The sequence below is a fragment of the Carassius gibelio genome, chromosome B3 (genome assembly GCF_023724105.1).
Source record: "Carassius gibelio isolate Cgi1373 ecotype wild population from Czech Republic chromosome B3, carGib1.2-hapl.c, whole genome shotgun sequence".
Taxonomy (NCBI): Eukaryota; Metazoa; Chordata; class Actinopteri; order Cypriniformes; family Cyprinidae; genus Carassius; species Carassius gibelio.
Genome location: NC_068398.1, coordinates 51220866 through 51235126, shown reverse-complemented (window position 1 = coordinate 51235126; position 14261 = coordinate 51220866). Strand labels below are relative to the sequence as shown.

At 56.5% G+C, this 14261-nt stretch overlaps 1 protein-coding gene across 1 annotated transcript; it reads right to left on the bottom strand.

The window, feature by feature from the left end:
• Positions 1-1537: 1537 nt before the first annotated feature.
• On the bottom strand, positions 1538-5640 carry LOC127951894 (fibroin heavy chain-like). Its single transcript, XM_052550028.1, has one exon. The coding sequence runs from the start codon at positions 5383-5385 to the stop codon at positions 1702-1704; it is 3684 nt and encodes a 1227-aa protein (XP_052405988.1). The 5' UTR covers positions 5386-5640; the 3' UTR covers positions 1538-1701.
• Positions 5641-14261: the final 8621 nt, after the last annotated feature.

The window sequence follows — 14261 nt, the reverse complement described above, 5'->3', positions numbered from 1 at the left end:
ACTCCTGTTCCATTGACCAAACAAATCGCAGGGATAATCAAGATCCAGATTAAATCTCTAACACACTTTAGCCACATATACCATTAAATAGGGCTGTCACGATAGTAGATTTTTCATATCACGGTTATTGTGGCCTTATCGATATACTATAGAAACCTTGGGGGGGCGGTAGTCAAATTATTTTTTGTCTTTCAGTTTGTCCTTTTTCACCCAACGAACAGAAGGATAAACGCAGGACACAATACTCTGGCTTTCTCCATCTTCTTTGTAGCTCCTATGAAATATCAAGAGAGAAAATATGGTCAAGTTCAACAGTGAGGAATAAATATTTATGGTAACTCCTTACAATGAGATGGTTTGTTAACATTAATGTATTAATTAACATGAACGAACAGTGAACAATACGTTATTTTTATTGACAAACAAAGATTAATAAATTGTGTAGAGTCATTCATTGTTCATGTTAGTTCACAGAACATTAATGTTTACAAAGACAACTTGAGATTTTATTAATTCATAAGCTAATGCTGAAATTAGCATGAACTAAGTGCTGTGGAAATATTGTTCATTATTATTTGTCATTTATATGTTAACTAATGAACCTGATTGAAGAATGACCGCAGATGAGGCATTAAGTGCATGGCACTGCGACCAACTTAACATTTTACAAGTTTAACGTAGCAATGTGTTTGCTCAGTTTTTCGTAGCTACGCACAGGCCATATTGATTGAAAATACAAAAACAAGACGAGCAAAGAAAACGTGGTACTTATTAAATAAAATCACCCTTTACTTAAATGTAGGAACACAGACAACCGCTGTTAACAGGTTAATATAACATTTCCCAGTCTAGGACTAGGAAAAGAATGGCAACTTACTCTGAGAAACACTGCTCTCCTCAGAGTGGCTGTGTCTTCTTGTGTGACAGGTGCCAGCGTTAAGACACAATACTGCCACCTGGGAGCTCAACCAGGTAGTGGCGCTGGAGTATTAACGTGGTGTAATCATAACAGAACTGTTCATATAAAATATTGCGGACATGCTAATATCGGTATATCGCGACACCCCTACCATGAAACATTTTAAATAAAGCCTCTTACTTTATTTAAACCGTATTTTTCACAAACACGCCAAGCTTTATTCCAATTATAAGTCCACAATAAGCTTTTGACCTGTAACATCGGTTATGCTATTCCTATATTTATTAGGACGACTGTTTAAGAATCGACGTCTCTTAGAAACATGCCATCTTTAATGTATTGCCTCAAGAATCACAAGAACTTATGGAACCAATTTCAGCATTCATGAAAGGTTTCTAGAGCACCAAATCGGCATAATACAATGACTTCCAACTGGAATAATGGCTGCAGACTATTCAGCTACCCAAGAATAAATTTAAATACACAAAACAGTTCTTTTAAATTGGCAAAAAAGATAGATCATAATTTGCTAATTGTCCAGTACTCGGGGAGAGGAACTTACAGCACTGATGCCAGAGAGCGGTTATGTGAGAGCAAAATGATACCAAACACAAACTCTTCAAATCAAGCAATTTTTTATTTATTTGAGGTGATAGTAGTGGTAGAGAGAGTCAGAAAATCTTTCTAAACAGTTTGAGCAAACAGGGAAAACATGACATCTGAACAAAAGAATTGGAAAAGACCCCCAGAAAGTATTATGCAAAATTCCCATGAACATGTCCCTAAAGGCGACATTGACCTTTGCCACATCCCCGACACTTCCCTTGACCACTTCCCTGTCCTGCTCCTGCTCCAGCGCCCTGGCCATAGCCGCTTCCTTGTCCTGCTCCAGCGCCGCTTCCCTGTCCTGCTCCAGCGCCCTGGCCATAGCCGCTTCCCTGTCCTGCTCCAGCGCCCTGACCATAGCCGCTTCCCTGTCCTGCTCCAGCGCCGCTTCCCTGTCCTGCTCCAGCGCCCTGGCCATAGCCGCTTCCCTGTCCTGCTCCAGCGCCACTTCCCTGTCCTGCTCCAGCGCCCTGGCCAGCGCCGCTTCCCTGTCCTGCTCCAGCGCCCTGGCCATAGCCGCTTCCCTGTCCTGCTCCAGCGCCGCTTCCCTGTCCTGCTCCAGCGCCCTGGCCATAGCCGCTTCCCTGTCCAGCTCCAGCGCCGCTTCCCTGTCCTGCTCCAGCGCCGCTTCCCTGTCCTGCTCCAGCGCCGCTTCCCTGTCCTGCTCCAGCGCCCTGGCCATAGCCGCTTCCCTGTCCTGCTCCAGCGCCGCTTCCCTGTCCTGCTCCAGCGCCCTGGCCATAGCCGCTTCCCTGTCCTGCTCCAGCGCCGCTTCCCTGTCCTGCTCCAGCGCCCTGGCCATAACCGCTTCCCTGTCCTGCTCCGGCGCCCTGGCCATAACCGCTTCCCTGTCCTGCTCCAGCGCCGCTTCCCTGTCCTGCTCCAGCGCCCTGGCCATAGCCGCTTCCCTGTCCTGCTCCAGCGCCGCTTCCCTGTCCTGCTCCAGCGCCCTGGCCATAGCCGCTTCCCTGTCCTGCTCCAGCGCCCTGGCCATAGCCGCTTCCCTGTCCTGCTCCAGCGCCGCTTCCCTGTCCTGCTCCAGCGCCCTGGCCATAGCCGCTTCCCTGTCCTGCTCCAGCGCCACTTCCCTGTCCTGCTCCAGCGCCGCTTCCCTGTCCTGCTCCAGCGCCCTGGCCATAGCCGCTTCCCTGTCCTGCTCCAGCGCCGCTTCCCTGTCCTGCTCCAGCGCCCTGGCCATAGCCGCTTCCCTGTCCTGCTCCAGCGCCGCTTCCCTGTCCTGCTCCAGCGCCCTGGCCATAGCCGCTTCCCTGTCCTGCTCCAGCGCCGCTTCCCTGTCCTGCTCCAGCGCCCTGGCCATAGCCGCTTCCCTGTCCTGCTCCAGCGCCGCTTCCCTGTCCTGCTCCAGCGCCGCTGCCCTGTCCTGCTCCAGCGCCGCTGCCCTGTCCTGCTCCAGCGCCCTGGCCATAGCCGCTTCCCTGTCCTGCTCCAGCGCCGCTTCCCTGTCCTGCTCCAGCGCCGCTTCCCTGTCCTGCTCCAGCGCCGCTTCCCTGTCCTGCTCCAGCGCCCTGGCCATAGCCGCTTCCCTGTCCTGCTCCAGCGCCGCTTCCCTGTCCTGCTCCAGCTCCCTGGCCAGCACCGCTTCCCTGTCCTGCTCCAGTGCCGCTTCCGTGTCCTGCTCCTGCTCCAGCGCCGCTTCCGTGTCCAGCTCCTGCGCCCTGGCCATAGCCGCTTCCATGTCCTGCTCCAGCGCCACTTCCCTGTCCGGCTCCTGCTCCAGCGCCACTTCCCTGTCCTGCTCCTGTTCCAGCACCCTGGCCAGCGCCGCTTCCCTGTCCGGCTCCTGCCCCAGCGCCGCTTCCCTGTCCGGCTCCTGCCCCAGCGCCGCTTCCCTGTCCGCCTCCAGAGCCCTGGCCAGCGCCGCTTCCCTGTCCGGCTCCAGCGCCCTGGCCAGCGCCGCTTCCCTGTCCTGCTCCAGCGCCCTGGCCAGCGCCGCTTCCCTGTCCTGCTCCAGCGCCCTGGCCAGCGCCGCTTCCCTGTCCTGCTCCTGCTCCAGCGCCGCTTCCCTGTCCTGCTCCTGCTCCAGCGCCACTTCCCTGTCCTGCTCCTGCTCCAGCGCCACTTCCCTGTCCTGCTCCTGCTCCAGCGCCACTTCCCTGTCCTGCTCCTGCTCCAGCGCCACTTCCCTGTCCTGCTCCTGCTCCAGCGCCACTTCCCTGTCCTGCTCCTGCTCCAGCGCCACTTCCCTGTCCGGCTCCTGCTCCAGCGCCACTTCCCTGTCCGGCTCCTGCTCCAGCGCCCTGGCCAGCGCCGCTTCCCTGTCCTGCTCCTGCTCCAGCGCCGCTTCCCTGTCCTGCTCCAGCGCCGCTTCCCTGTCCTGCTCCAGCGCCGCTTCCCTGTCCTGCTCCAGCGCCGCTTCCCTGTCCTGCTCCAGCGCCCTGGCCATAGCCGCTTCCCTGTCCTGCTCTTGCACCGCTTCCCTGTCCTGCTCCAGCGCCCTGGCCATAGCCGCTTCCCTGTCCTGCTCCAGCGCCCTGGCCAGCGCCGCTTCCCTGTCCTGCTCCAGCGCCCTGGCCAGCGCCGCTTCCCTGTCCTGCTCCTGCGCCCTGGCCATAGCCGCTTCCCTGTCCTGCTCCTGCGCCGCTTCCCTGTCCTGCTCCTGCGCCGCTTCCCTGTCCTGCTCCTGCGCCGCTTCCCTGTCCTGCTCCTGCGCCGCTTCCCTGTCCTGCTCCTGCGCCGCTTCCCTGTCCTGCTCCTGCGCCGCTTCCCTGTCCTGCTCCTGCGCCGCTTCCCTGTCCTGCTCCTGCGCCGCTTCCCTGTCCTGCTCCTGCGCCGCTTCCCTGTCCTGCTCCTGCGCCGCTTCCCTGTCCTGCTCCTGCGCCGCTTCCCTGTCCTGCTCCTGCGCCCTGGCCATAGCCGCTTCCCTGTCCTGCTCCAGCGCCCTGGCCATAGCCGCTTCCCTGTCCTGCTCCAGCGCCGCTTCCCTGTCCTGCTCCAGCGCCGCTTCCCTGTCCAGCTCCTGCGCCCTGGCCATAGCCGCTTCCCTGTCCAGCTCCTGCACCCTGGCCATAGCCGCTTCCCTGTCCAGCTCCTGCGCCCTGGCCATAGCCGCTTCCCTGTCCAGCTCCTGCGCCCTGGCCATAGCCGCTTCCCTGTCCAGCTCCAGCGCCCTGGCCATAGCCGCTTCCCTGTCCTGCTCCAGCGCCCTGGCCATAGCCGCTTCCCTGTCCTGCTCCAGCGCCCTGGCCATAGCCGCTTCCCTGTCCTGCTCCAGCGCCCTGGCCATAGCCGCTTCCCTGTCCTGCTCCAGCACCCTGGCCATAGCCGCTTCCCTGTCCAACTCCTGCGCCACTTCCCTGTCCAACTCCTGCACCCTGGCCATAGCCGCTTCCCAGGCCATAGCCGCTTCCCTGGCCAGCACCCTGTCCTGCACCCTGACCAAAGCCGCTTCCCTGACCTGCGCCCTGGCCATAGCCGCTTCCCTGTCCTGCGCCCTGTCCCGCACCCTGGCCATAGCCGCTTCCCTGTCCTGCGCCCTGTCCCGCGCCCTGGCCATAGCCGCTTCCCTGTCCCGCGCCCTGGCCATAGCCGCTTCCCTGACCCGCGCCCTGGCCATAGCCGCTTCCCTGACCCGCGCCCTGGCCATAGCCGCTTCCCTGACCCGCGCCCTGGCCATAGCCGCTTCCCTGGCCAGAACCGTTTCCATGGCAAGTTGCCTGACCTCTTCCCTGGCCACGCGGTTCACTGCATGCAAAGCCACCGGTGGTTGGGCAACATTTCTGTGTGGCAGGACACTGGCCATCATTGAAACAGCTATCAGCACAGAGTGGGATCATCTCCGGTATGGGACATTGACCTGGCTTCACTGCATGAACACAGATAGTCAGCTTTAGTTTGTGCATATAGACCAGAGATCCTTAAATCTGGACTTCGAGATCCACATTCCTGCAGAGTTTAGCTCCAACCCTAGTCAAACACACCCGAGCATGTTAATCAGTGCCAGTCAATGTCTTTGGGATCATTAGAAAAATCTGAGGTAGGCGGCTTTGATCAGGGTTGGTGAATGGCAAGTTTTATCTAAAGAAAGAATTCCATTCCAAGTCAGTGGTTCTCAATTCCAGTCATGGAACACCCTTACTTAACACACCGGATTGAAATCATCAGCTTGTTGGTCCAGTTCCTGGATCTCTCTCCTGACAAGCTGATGATCACAATCTGGGGTGTTAAATAAGGGGGACATGCAAAGGGATGGCTTTAGCAAGGGACGAGCAAGGGGTCCCCGGGACTGGAATTGAGAACCACTGTTTGAAGCATTATTCCTTTTTATTTTGTAAATCCATCCGGTCCTTAAAGCCATCCCAAGGGATGATTTCAATCCGACTTTAGAGAACAACTAAAGGCAAACTCTCTGCTTAGGACTTACATTGAATCCAGAGTGTTACTAGTATGTGTGTGTGTGTGTGTGTGAGTTTAGCCTTAGCATCGATTATTAACTGAAACTCACTGAAAACAGGCAGCACGCAAACAGGCCCAAATTCAAATCGACAGCATTTGTGCCCTCCAGGGCAGTCTTCATCAGAGGAACAGCCTCGATGGGATGGTTCGACCATCAGCCTCTCCGGACAGAAACCATCCACTAGAGAATTCAAGAGGATTATAAGGGGAGTGCGGTTTCACCATTTGTAAATCTGTGGTTTTGCAATGGGTCTCAAACCGAAATTCAAAGTTCATGCATTTGTCTGCTTCATATCAAAAGCGGTTTAAAACCTACTACTCATTCATAAGCGATGTTAACTATTTTCAAAGACTGAAAGTCACTCATTTCTGCATTTCTTCAGGTTCTGTAATGAAATTAACAGATCTTTTCACCTGTGGTTCGTCTTTGAATAGCGCGAGCTATGCTGAAGTATCCAAACAGACAGAAAAAAACAGCAATCAACGAGAAATACATTCGAGCTGTCATCCTCCCAGCCTGTGATCTCTGCTGGAAAATGCAGTGAATCGGTGCGTCAGGACAAGCAGACAGCAAAGAACACAAAACTAAAACGATTACTTGTTGCTGCAATACCAACTTCTGTAAAATGGGATTTTAAAGATTGAAGGAAAACAGGTTAATTCCAACCCTGATCAAACTCACCTGCCTGTAGCTTTCTAGTAATCTGAAATGCCTTGATTAGCTTGTTCAGGTGTGTATGATTGGGGTTGGACCTGCTGAATGCTACGTTCTAGCCATGTCATACATTTACGCTGGGTACACGCCAGAAGATAATCGGTCTGATTTTGGGCCGATTTCTCCCCTTCCGACAATCATAGCTATGTCCCGATTATCTTGACTGTTCTACAGATTATGTTATCTGATTTTCTCTTGCCGTGAGGTGTGTTAAGAGTGTCCGAATCTGATCGGAAGAACATCGGAGACGCCCCGATCGCGAATCGTAAATATTTAACACGTTTAATATTTACGATCAGAATCCTGATGTGTGGGGGGGAAGCCCGAGGAAAAATGCGTGCACGCTCTGGAGATTATCACGTGAAACGAAACCGTATCCAATCAGAAAGCGAGATGATGGAAGACTGAAGCCGTCATGGCGCAGCACAAAGTGAAATTGTTGCGGACAGCAGAGATGGAGGATCATCTTGTTGATTTGTGGCAACAGCACAAATGTTTATACGACGTGTCGTGTATAAAATCATTCCAAACACTATCATTGCAATTTCTTCCTGCATATCGTCCGCCATGATTATTCTGAAGTCTCGCGAGATTTCCTGTGTTCAGTCGAGACTCTGGTTGAAAATCTGTTTGTGTGGTGCACTGTCTTTGTCACATCAGACAGACCGAAGCGGTGCGTGCCGGTTCTTCTTAATCTTTTTTTTTTTTTTTCTTAAAATTATCCAGAACAAAATTTACAACAGTAAATGTACAAGAGTGTGCAAACCATTTATTCAGTAAATCAACAACTGTATTAAAAAAAAATTACAAGTCTTGTTTTTATTAACGATGTTCTCCAAACTGGTGCGGTAGTCCTCAAGTCTCCTGAAGAAAATGGATGAAATTTGGCTTGAACCGATACCTTACCCAAAATAATAAAAAGTTATTACATTCATCTGAACGCATACGTATCAAAGTTATTTTACTGGGAAGCAATACTTTTTCCATTACATTTTGCACATCCACCCAAAAAACAAAAATTCATATAAACACAATTACAAAATACATGTATAATATAGACTCCTGTTCCATTGACCAAACAAATCGCAGGGATAATCAAGATCCAGATTAAATCTCTAACACACTTTAGCCACATATACCATTAAATAGGGCTGTCACGATAGTAGATTTTTCATATCACGGTTATTGTGGCCTTATCGATATACTATAGAAACCTTGGGGGGGCGGTAGTCAAATTATTTTTTGTCTTTCAGTTTGTCCTTTTTCACCCAACGAACAGAAGGATAAACGCAGGACACAATACTCTGGCTTTCTCCATCTTCTTTGTAGCTCCTATGAAATATCAAGAGAGAAAATATGGTCAAGTTCAACAGTGAGGAATAAATATTTATGGTAACTCCTTACAATGAGATGGTTTGTTAACATTAATGTATTAATTAACATGAACGAACAGTGAACAATACGTTATTTTTATTGACAAACAAAGATTAATAAATTGTGTAGAGTCATTCATTGTTCATGTTAGTTCACAGAACATTAATGTTTACAAAGACAACTTGAGATTTTATTAATTCATAAGCTAATGCTGAAATTAGCATGAACTAAGTGCTGTGGAAATATTGTTCATTATTATTTGTCATTTATATGTTAACTAATGAACCTGATTGAAGAATGACCGCAGATGAGGCATTAAGTGCATGGCACTGCGACCAACTTAACATTTTACAAGTTTAACGTAGCAATGTGTTTGCTCAGTTTTTCGTAGCTACGCACAGGCCATATTGATTGAAAATACAAAAACAAGACGAGCAAAGAAAACGTGGTACTTATTAAATAAAATCACCCTTTACTTAAATGTAGGAACACAGACAACCGCTGTTAACAGGTTAATATAACATTTCCCAGTCTAGGACTAGGAAAAGAATGGCAACTTACTCTGAGAAACACTGCTCTCCTCAGAGTGGCTGTGTCTTCTTGTGTGACAGGTGCCAGCGTTAAGACACAATACTGCCACCTGGGAGCTCAACCAGGTAGTGGCGCTGGAGTATTAACGTGGTGTAATCATAACAGAACTGTTCATATAAAATATTGCGGACATGCTAATATCGGTATATCGCGACACCCCTACCATGAAACATTTTAAATAAAGCCTCTTACTTTATTTAAACCGTATTTTTCACAAACACGCCAAGCTTTATTCCAATTATAAGTCCACAATAAGCTTTTGACCTGTAACATCGGTTATGCTATTCCTATATTTATTAGGACGACTGTTTAAGAATCGACGTCTCTTAGAAACATGCCATCTTTAATGTATTGCCTCAAGAATCACAAGAACTTATGGAACCAATTTCAGCATTCATGAAAGGTTTCTAGAGCACCAAATCGGCATAATACAATGACTTCCAACTGGAATAATGGCTGCAGACTATTCAGCTACCCAAGAATAAATTTAAATACACAAAACAGTTCTTTTAAATTGGCAAAAAAGATAGATCATAATTTGCTAATTGTCCAGTACTCGGGGAGAGGAACTTACAGCACTGATGCCAGAGAGCGGTTATGTGAGAGCAAAATGATACCAAACACAAACTCTTCAAATCAAGCAATTTTTTATTTATTTGAGGTGATAGTAGTGGTAGAGAGAGTCAGAAAATCTTTCTAAACAGTTTGAGCAAACAGGGAAAACATGACATCTGAACAAAAGAATTGGAAAAGACCCCCAGAAAGTATTATGCAAAATTCCCATGAACATGTCCCTAAAGGCGACATTGACCTTTGCCACATCCCCGACACTTCCCTTGACCACTTCCCTGTCCTGCTCCTGCTCCAGCGCCCTGGCCATAGCCGCTTCCTTGTCCTGCTCCAGCGCCGCTTCCCTGTCCTGCTCCAGCGCCCTGGCCATAGCCGCTTCCCTGTCCTGCTCCAGCGCCCTGGCCATAGCCGCTTCCCTGTCCTGCTCCAGCGCCGCTTCCCTGTCCTGCTCCAGCGCCCTGGCCATAGCCGCTTCCCTGTCCTGCTCCAGCGCCACTTCCCTGTCCTGCTCCAGCGCCCTGGCCAGCGCCGCTTCCCTGTCCTGCTCCAGCGCCCTGGCCATAGCCGCTTCCCTGTCCTGCTCCTGCTCCAGCGCCCTGGCCATAGCCGCTTCCTTGTCCTGCTCCAGCGCCGCTTCCCTGTCCTGCTCCAGCGCCCTGGCCATAGCCGCTTCCCTGTCCTGCTCCAGCGCCCTGGCCATAGCCGCTTCCCTGTCCTGCTCCAGCGCCGCTTCCCTGTCCTGCTCCAGCGCCCTGGCCATAGCCGCTTCCCTGTCCTGCTCCAGCGCCACTTCCCTGTCCTGCTCCAGCGCCCTGGCCAGCGCCGCTTCCCTGTCCTGCTCCAGCGCCCTGGCCATAGCCGCTTCCCTGTCCTGCTCCAGCGCCGCTTCCCTGTCCTGCTCCAGCGCCCTGGCCATAGCCGCTTCCCTGTCCTGCTCCAGCGCCGCATCCCTGTCCAGCTCCAGCGCCGCTTCCCTGTCCTGCTCCAGCGCCGCATCCCTGTCCTGCTCCAGCGCCGCTTCCCTGTCCTGCTCCAGCGCCGCTTCCCTGTCCTGCTCCAGCGCCGCTTCCCTGTCCTGCTCCAGCGCCGCTTCCCTGTCCTGCTCCAGCGCCGCTTCCCTGTCCTGCTCCAGCGCCGCTTCCCTGTCCTGCTCCAGCGCCCTGGCCATAACCGCTTCCCTGTCCTGCTCCAGCGCCCTGGCCATAACCGCTTCCCTGTCCTGCTCCAGCGCCGCTTCCCTGTCCTGCTCCAGCGCCCTGGCCATAGCCGCTTCCCTGTCCTGCTCCAGCGCCGCTTCCCTGTCCTGCTCCAGCGCCGCTTCCCTGTCCTGCTCCAGCGCCCTGGCCATAGCCGCTTCCCTGTCCTGCTCCAGTGCCCTGGCCATAGCCGCTTCCCTGTCCTGCTCCAGCGCCGCTTCCCTGTCCTGCTCCAGCGCCGCTTCCCTGTCCTGCTCCAGCGCCGCTTCCCTGTCCTGCTCCAGCTCCCTGGCCAGCACCGCTTCCCTGTCCTGCTCCAGTGCCGCTTCCGTGTCCTGCTCCAGCGCCGCTTCCGTGTCCAGCTCCTGCGCCCTGGCCATAGCCGCTTCCATGTCCTGCTCCAGCGCCACTTCCCTGTCCGGCTCCTGCTCCAGCGCCACTTCCCTGTCCTGCTCCTGTTCCAGCACCCTGGCCAGCGCCGCTTCCCTGTCCGGCTCCTGCCCCAGCGCCGCTTCCCTGTCCGGCTCCTGCCCCAGCGCCGCTTCCCTGTCCGGCTCCTGCCCCAGCGCCGCTTCCCTGTCCTGCTCCAGCGCCCTGGCCATAGCCGCTTCCCTGTCCTGCTCCAGCGCCCTGGCCATAGCCGCTTCCCTGTCCTGCTCCAGCGCCCTGGCCATAGCCGCTTCCCTGTCCTGCTCCAGCGCCCCTTCCCTGTCCTGCTCCAGCGCCCTGGCCATAGCCGCTTCCCTGTCCTGCTCCAGCGCCCTGGCCAGCGCCGCTTCCCTGTCCTGCTCCAGCGCCCTGGCCATAGCCGCTTCCCTGTCCTGCTCCAGCGCCGCTTCCCTGTCCTGCTCCAGCGCCGCTTCCCTGTCCTGCTCCAGCGCCGCTTCCCTGTCCTGCTCCAGCGCCGCTTCCCTGTCCTGCTCCAGCGCCGCTTCCCTGTCCTGCTCCAGCGCCGCTTCCCTGTCCTGCTCCAGCGCCCTGGCCATAGCCGCTTCCCTGTCCTGCTCCAGTGCCCTGGCCATAGCCGCTTCCCTGTCCTGCTCCAGCGCCGCTTCCCTGTCCTGCTCCAGCGCCGCTTCCCTGTCCTGCTCCAGCGCCGCTTCCCTGTCCTGCTCCAGCGCCCTGGCCATAACCGCTTCCCTGTCCTGCTCCAGCGCCGCTTCCCTGTCCTGCTCCAGCGCCCTGGCCATAGCCGCTTCCCTGTCCTGCTCCAGCGCCGCTTCCCTGTCCTGCTCCAGCTCCCTGGCCAGCACCGCTTCCCTGTCCTGCTCCAGTGCCGCTTCCGTGTCCTGCTCCTGCTCCAGCGCCGCTTCCGTGTCCAGCTCCTGCGCCCTGGCCATAGCCGCTTCCATGTCCTGCTCCAGCGCCACTTCCCTGTCCGGCTCCTGCTCCAGCGCCACTTCCCTGTCCTGCTCCTGTTCCAGCACCCTGGCCAGCGCCGCTTCCCTGTCCGGCTCCTGCCCCAGCGCCGCTTCCCTGTCCGGCTCCTGCCCCAGCGCCGCTTCCCTGTCCGGCTCCTGCCCCAGCGCCGCTTCCCTGTCCGGCTCCAGAGCCCTGGCCAGCGCCGCTTCCCTGTCCGGCTCCTGCCCCAGCGCCGCTTCCCTGTCCGGCTCCTGCTCCAGCGCCACTTCCCTGTCCTGCTCCTGCTCCAGCGCCACTTCCCTGTCCTGCTCCTGCTCCAGCGCCACTTCCCTGTCCTGCTCCTGCTCCAGCGCCACTTCCCTGTCCTGCTCCTGCTCCAGCGCCACTTCCCTGTCCGGCTCCTGCTCCAGCGCCACTTCCCTGTCCGGCTCCTGCTCCAGCGCCACTTCCCTGTCCGGCTCCTGCTCCAGCGCCCTGGCCAGCGCCGCTTCCCTGTCCTGCTCCTGCTCCAGCGCCGCTTCCCTGTCCTGCTCCAGCGCCGCTTCCCTGTCCTGCTCCAGCGCCCTGGCCATAGCCGCTTCCCTGTCCTGCTCCTGCACCGCTTCCCTGTCCTGCTCCAGCGCCCTGGCCATAGCCGCTTCCCTGTCCTGCTCCAGCGCCCTGGCCAGCGCCGCTTCCCTGTCCTGCTCCAGCGCCCTGGCCAGCGCCGCTTCCCTGTCCTGCTCCTGCCCCAGCGCCGCTTCCCTGTCCGGCTCCTGCTCCAGCGCCACTTCCCTGTCCTGCTCCTGCTCCAGCGCCACTTCCCTGTCCTGCTCCTGCTCCAGCGCCACTTCCCTGTCCTGCTCCTGCTCCTGCTCCAGCGCCACTTCCCTGTCCTGCTCCTGCTCCAGCGCCACTTCCCTGTCCGGCTCCTGCTCCAGCGCCACTTCCCTGTCCGGCTCCTGCTCCAGCGCCACTTCCCTGTCCGGCTCCTGCTCCAGCGCCCTGGCCAGCGCCGCTTCCCTGTCCTGCTCCTGCTCCAGCGCCGCTTCCCTGTCCTGCTCCAGCACCGCTTCCCTGTCCTGCTCCAGCGCCCTGGCCATAGCCGCTTCCCTGTCCTGCTCCTGCACCGCTTCCCTGTCCTGCTCCAGCGCCCTGGCCATAGCCGCTTCCCTGTCCTGCTCCAGCGCCCTGGCCAGCGCCGCTTCCCTGTCCTGCTCCTGCTCCAGCGCCGCTTCCCTGTCCTGCTCCTGTGCCCTGGCCATAGCCGCTTCCCTGTCCTGCTCCTGCGCCGCTTCCCTGTCCTGCTCCTGCGCCGCTTCCCTGTCCTGCTCCTGCGCCGCTTCCCTGTCCTGCTCCTGCGCCGCTTCCCTGTCCTGCTCCTGCGCCGCTTCCCTGTCCTGCTCCTGCGCCGCTTCCCTGTCCTGCTCCTGCGCCGCTTCCCTGTCCTGCTCCTGCGCCCTGGCCATAGCCGCTTCCCTGTCCTGCTCCAGCGCCCTGGCCATAGCCGCTTCCCTGTCCTGCTCCAGCGCCGCTTCCCTGTCCTGCTCCAGCGCCGCTTCCCTGTCCAGCTCCTGCGCCCTGGCCATAGCCGCTTCCCTGTCCAGCTCCTGCGCCCTGGCCATAGCCGCTTCCCTGTCCAGCTCCTGCGCCCTGGCCATGGCCGCTTCCCTGTCCAGCTCCTGCGCCCTGGCCATGGCCGCTTCCCTGTCCAGCTCCAGCGCCCTGGCCATAGCCGCTTCCCTGTCCTGCTCCAGCGCCCTGGCCATAGCCGCTTCCCTGTCCTGCTCCAGCGCCCTGGCCATAGCCGCTTCCCTGTCCTGCTCCAGCACCCTGGCCATAGCCGCTTCCCTGTCCAACTCCTGCGCCACTTCCCTGTCCAGCTCCTGCACCCTGGCCATAGCCGCTTCCCAGGCCATAGCCGCTTCCCTGGCCAGCACCCTGTCCTGCACCCTGGCCAAAGCCGCTTCCCTGACCTGCGCCCTGGCCATAGCCGCTTCCCTGTCCTGCGCCCTGTCCCGCACCCTGGCCATAGCCGCTTCCCTGTCCTGCGCCCTGTCCCGCGCCCTGGCCATAGCCGCTTCCCTGACCCGCGCCCTGTCCCGCGCCCTGGCCATAGCCGCTTCCCTGACCCGCGCCCTGGCCATAGCCGCTTCCCTGACCCGCGCCCTGGCCATAGCCGCTTCCCTGACCCGCGCCCTGGCCATAGCCGCTTCCCTGGCCAGAACCGTTTCCATGGCAAGTTGCCTGACCTCTTCCCTGGCCACGCGGTTCACTGCATGCAAAGCCACCGGTGGTTGGGCAACATTTCTGTGTGGCAGGACACTGGCCATCATTGAAACAGCTATCAGCACAGAGTGGGATCATCTCCGGTATGGGACATTGACCTGGCTTCACTGCATGAACACAGATAGTCAGCTTTAGTTTGTGCATATAGACCAGAGATCCTTAAATCTGGACTTCGAGATCCACATTCCTGCAGAGTTTAGCTCCAACCCTAGTCAAACACACCCGAGCATGTTAATCAGTGCCAGTC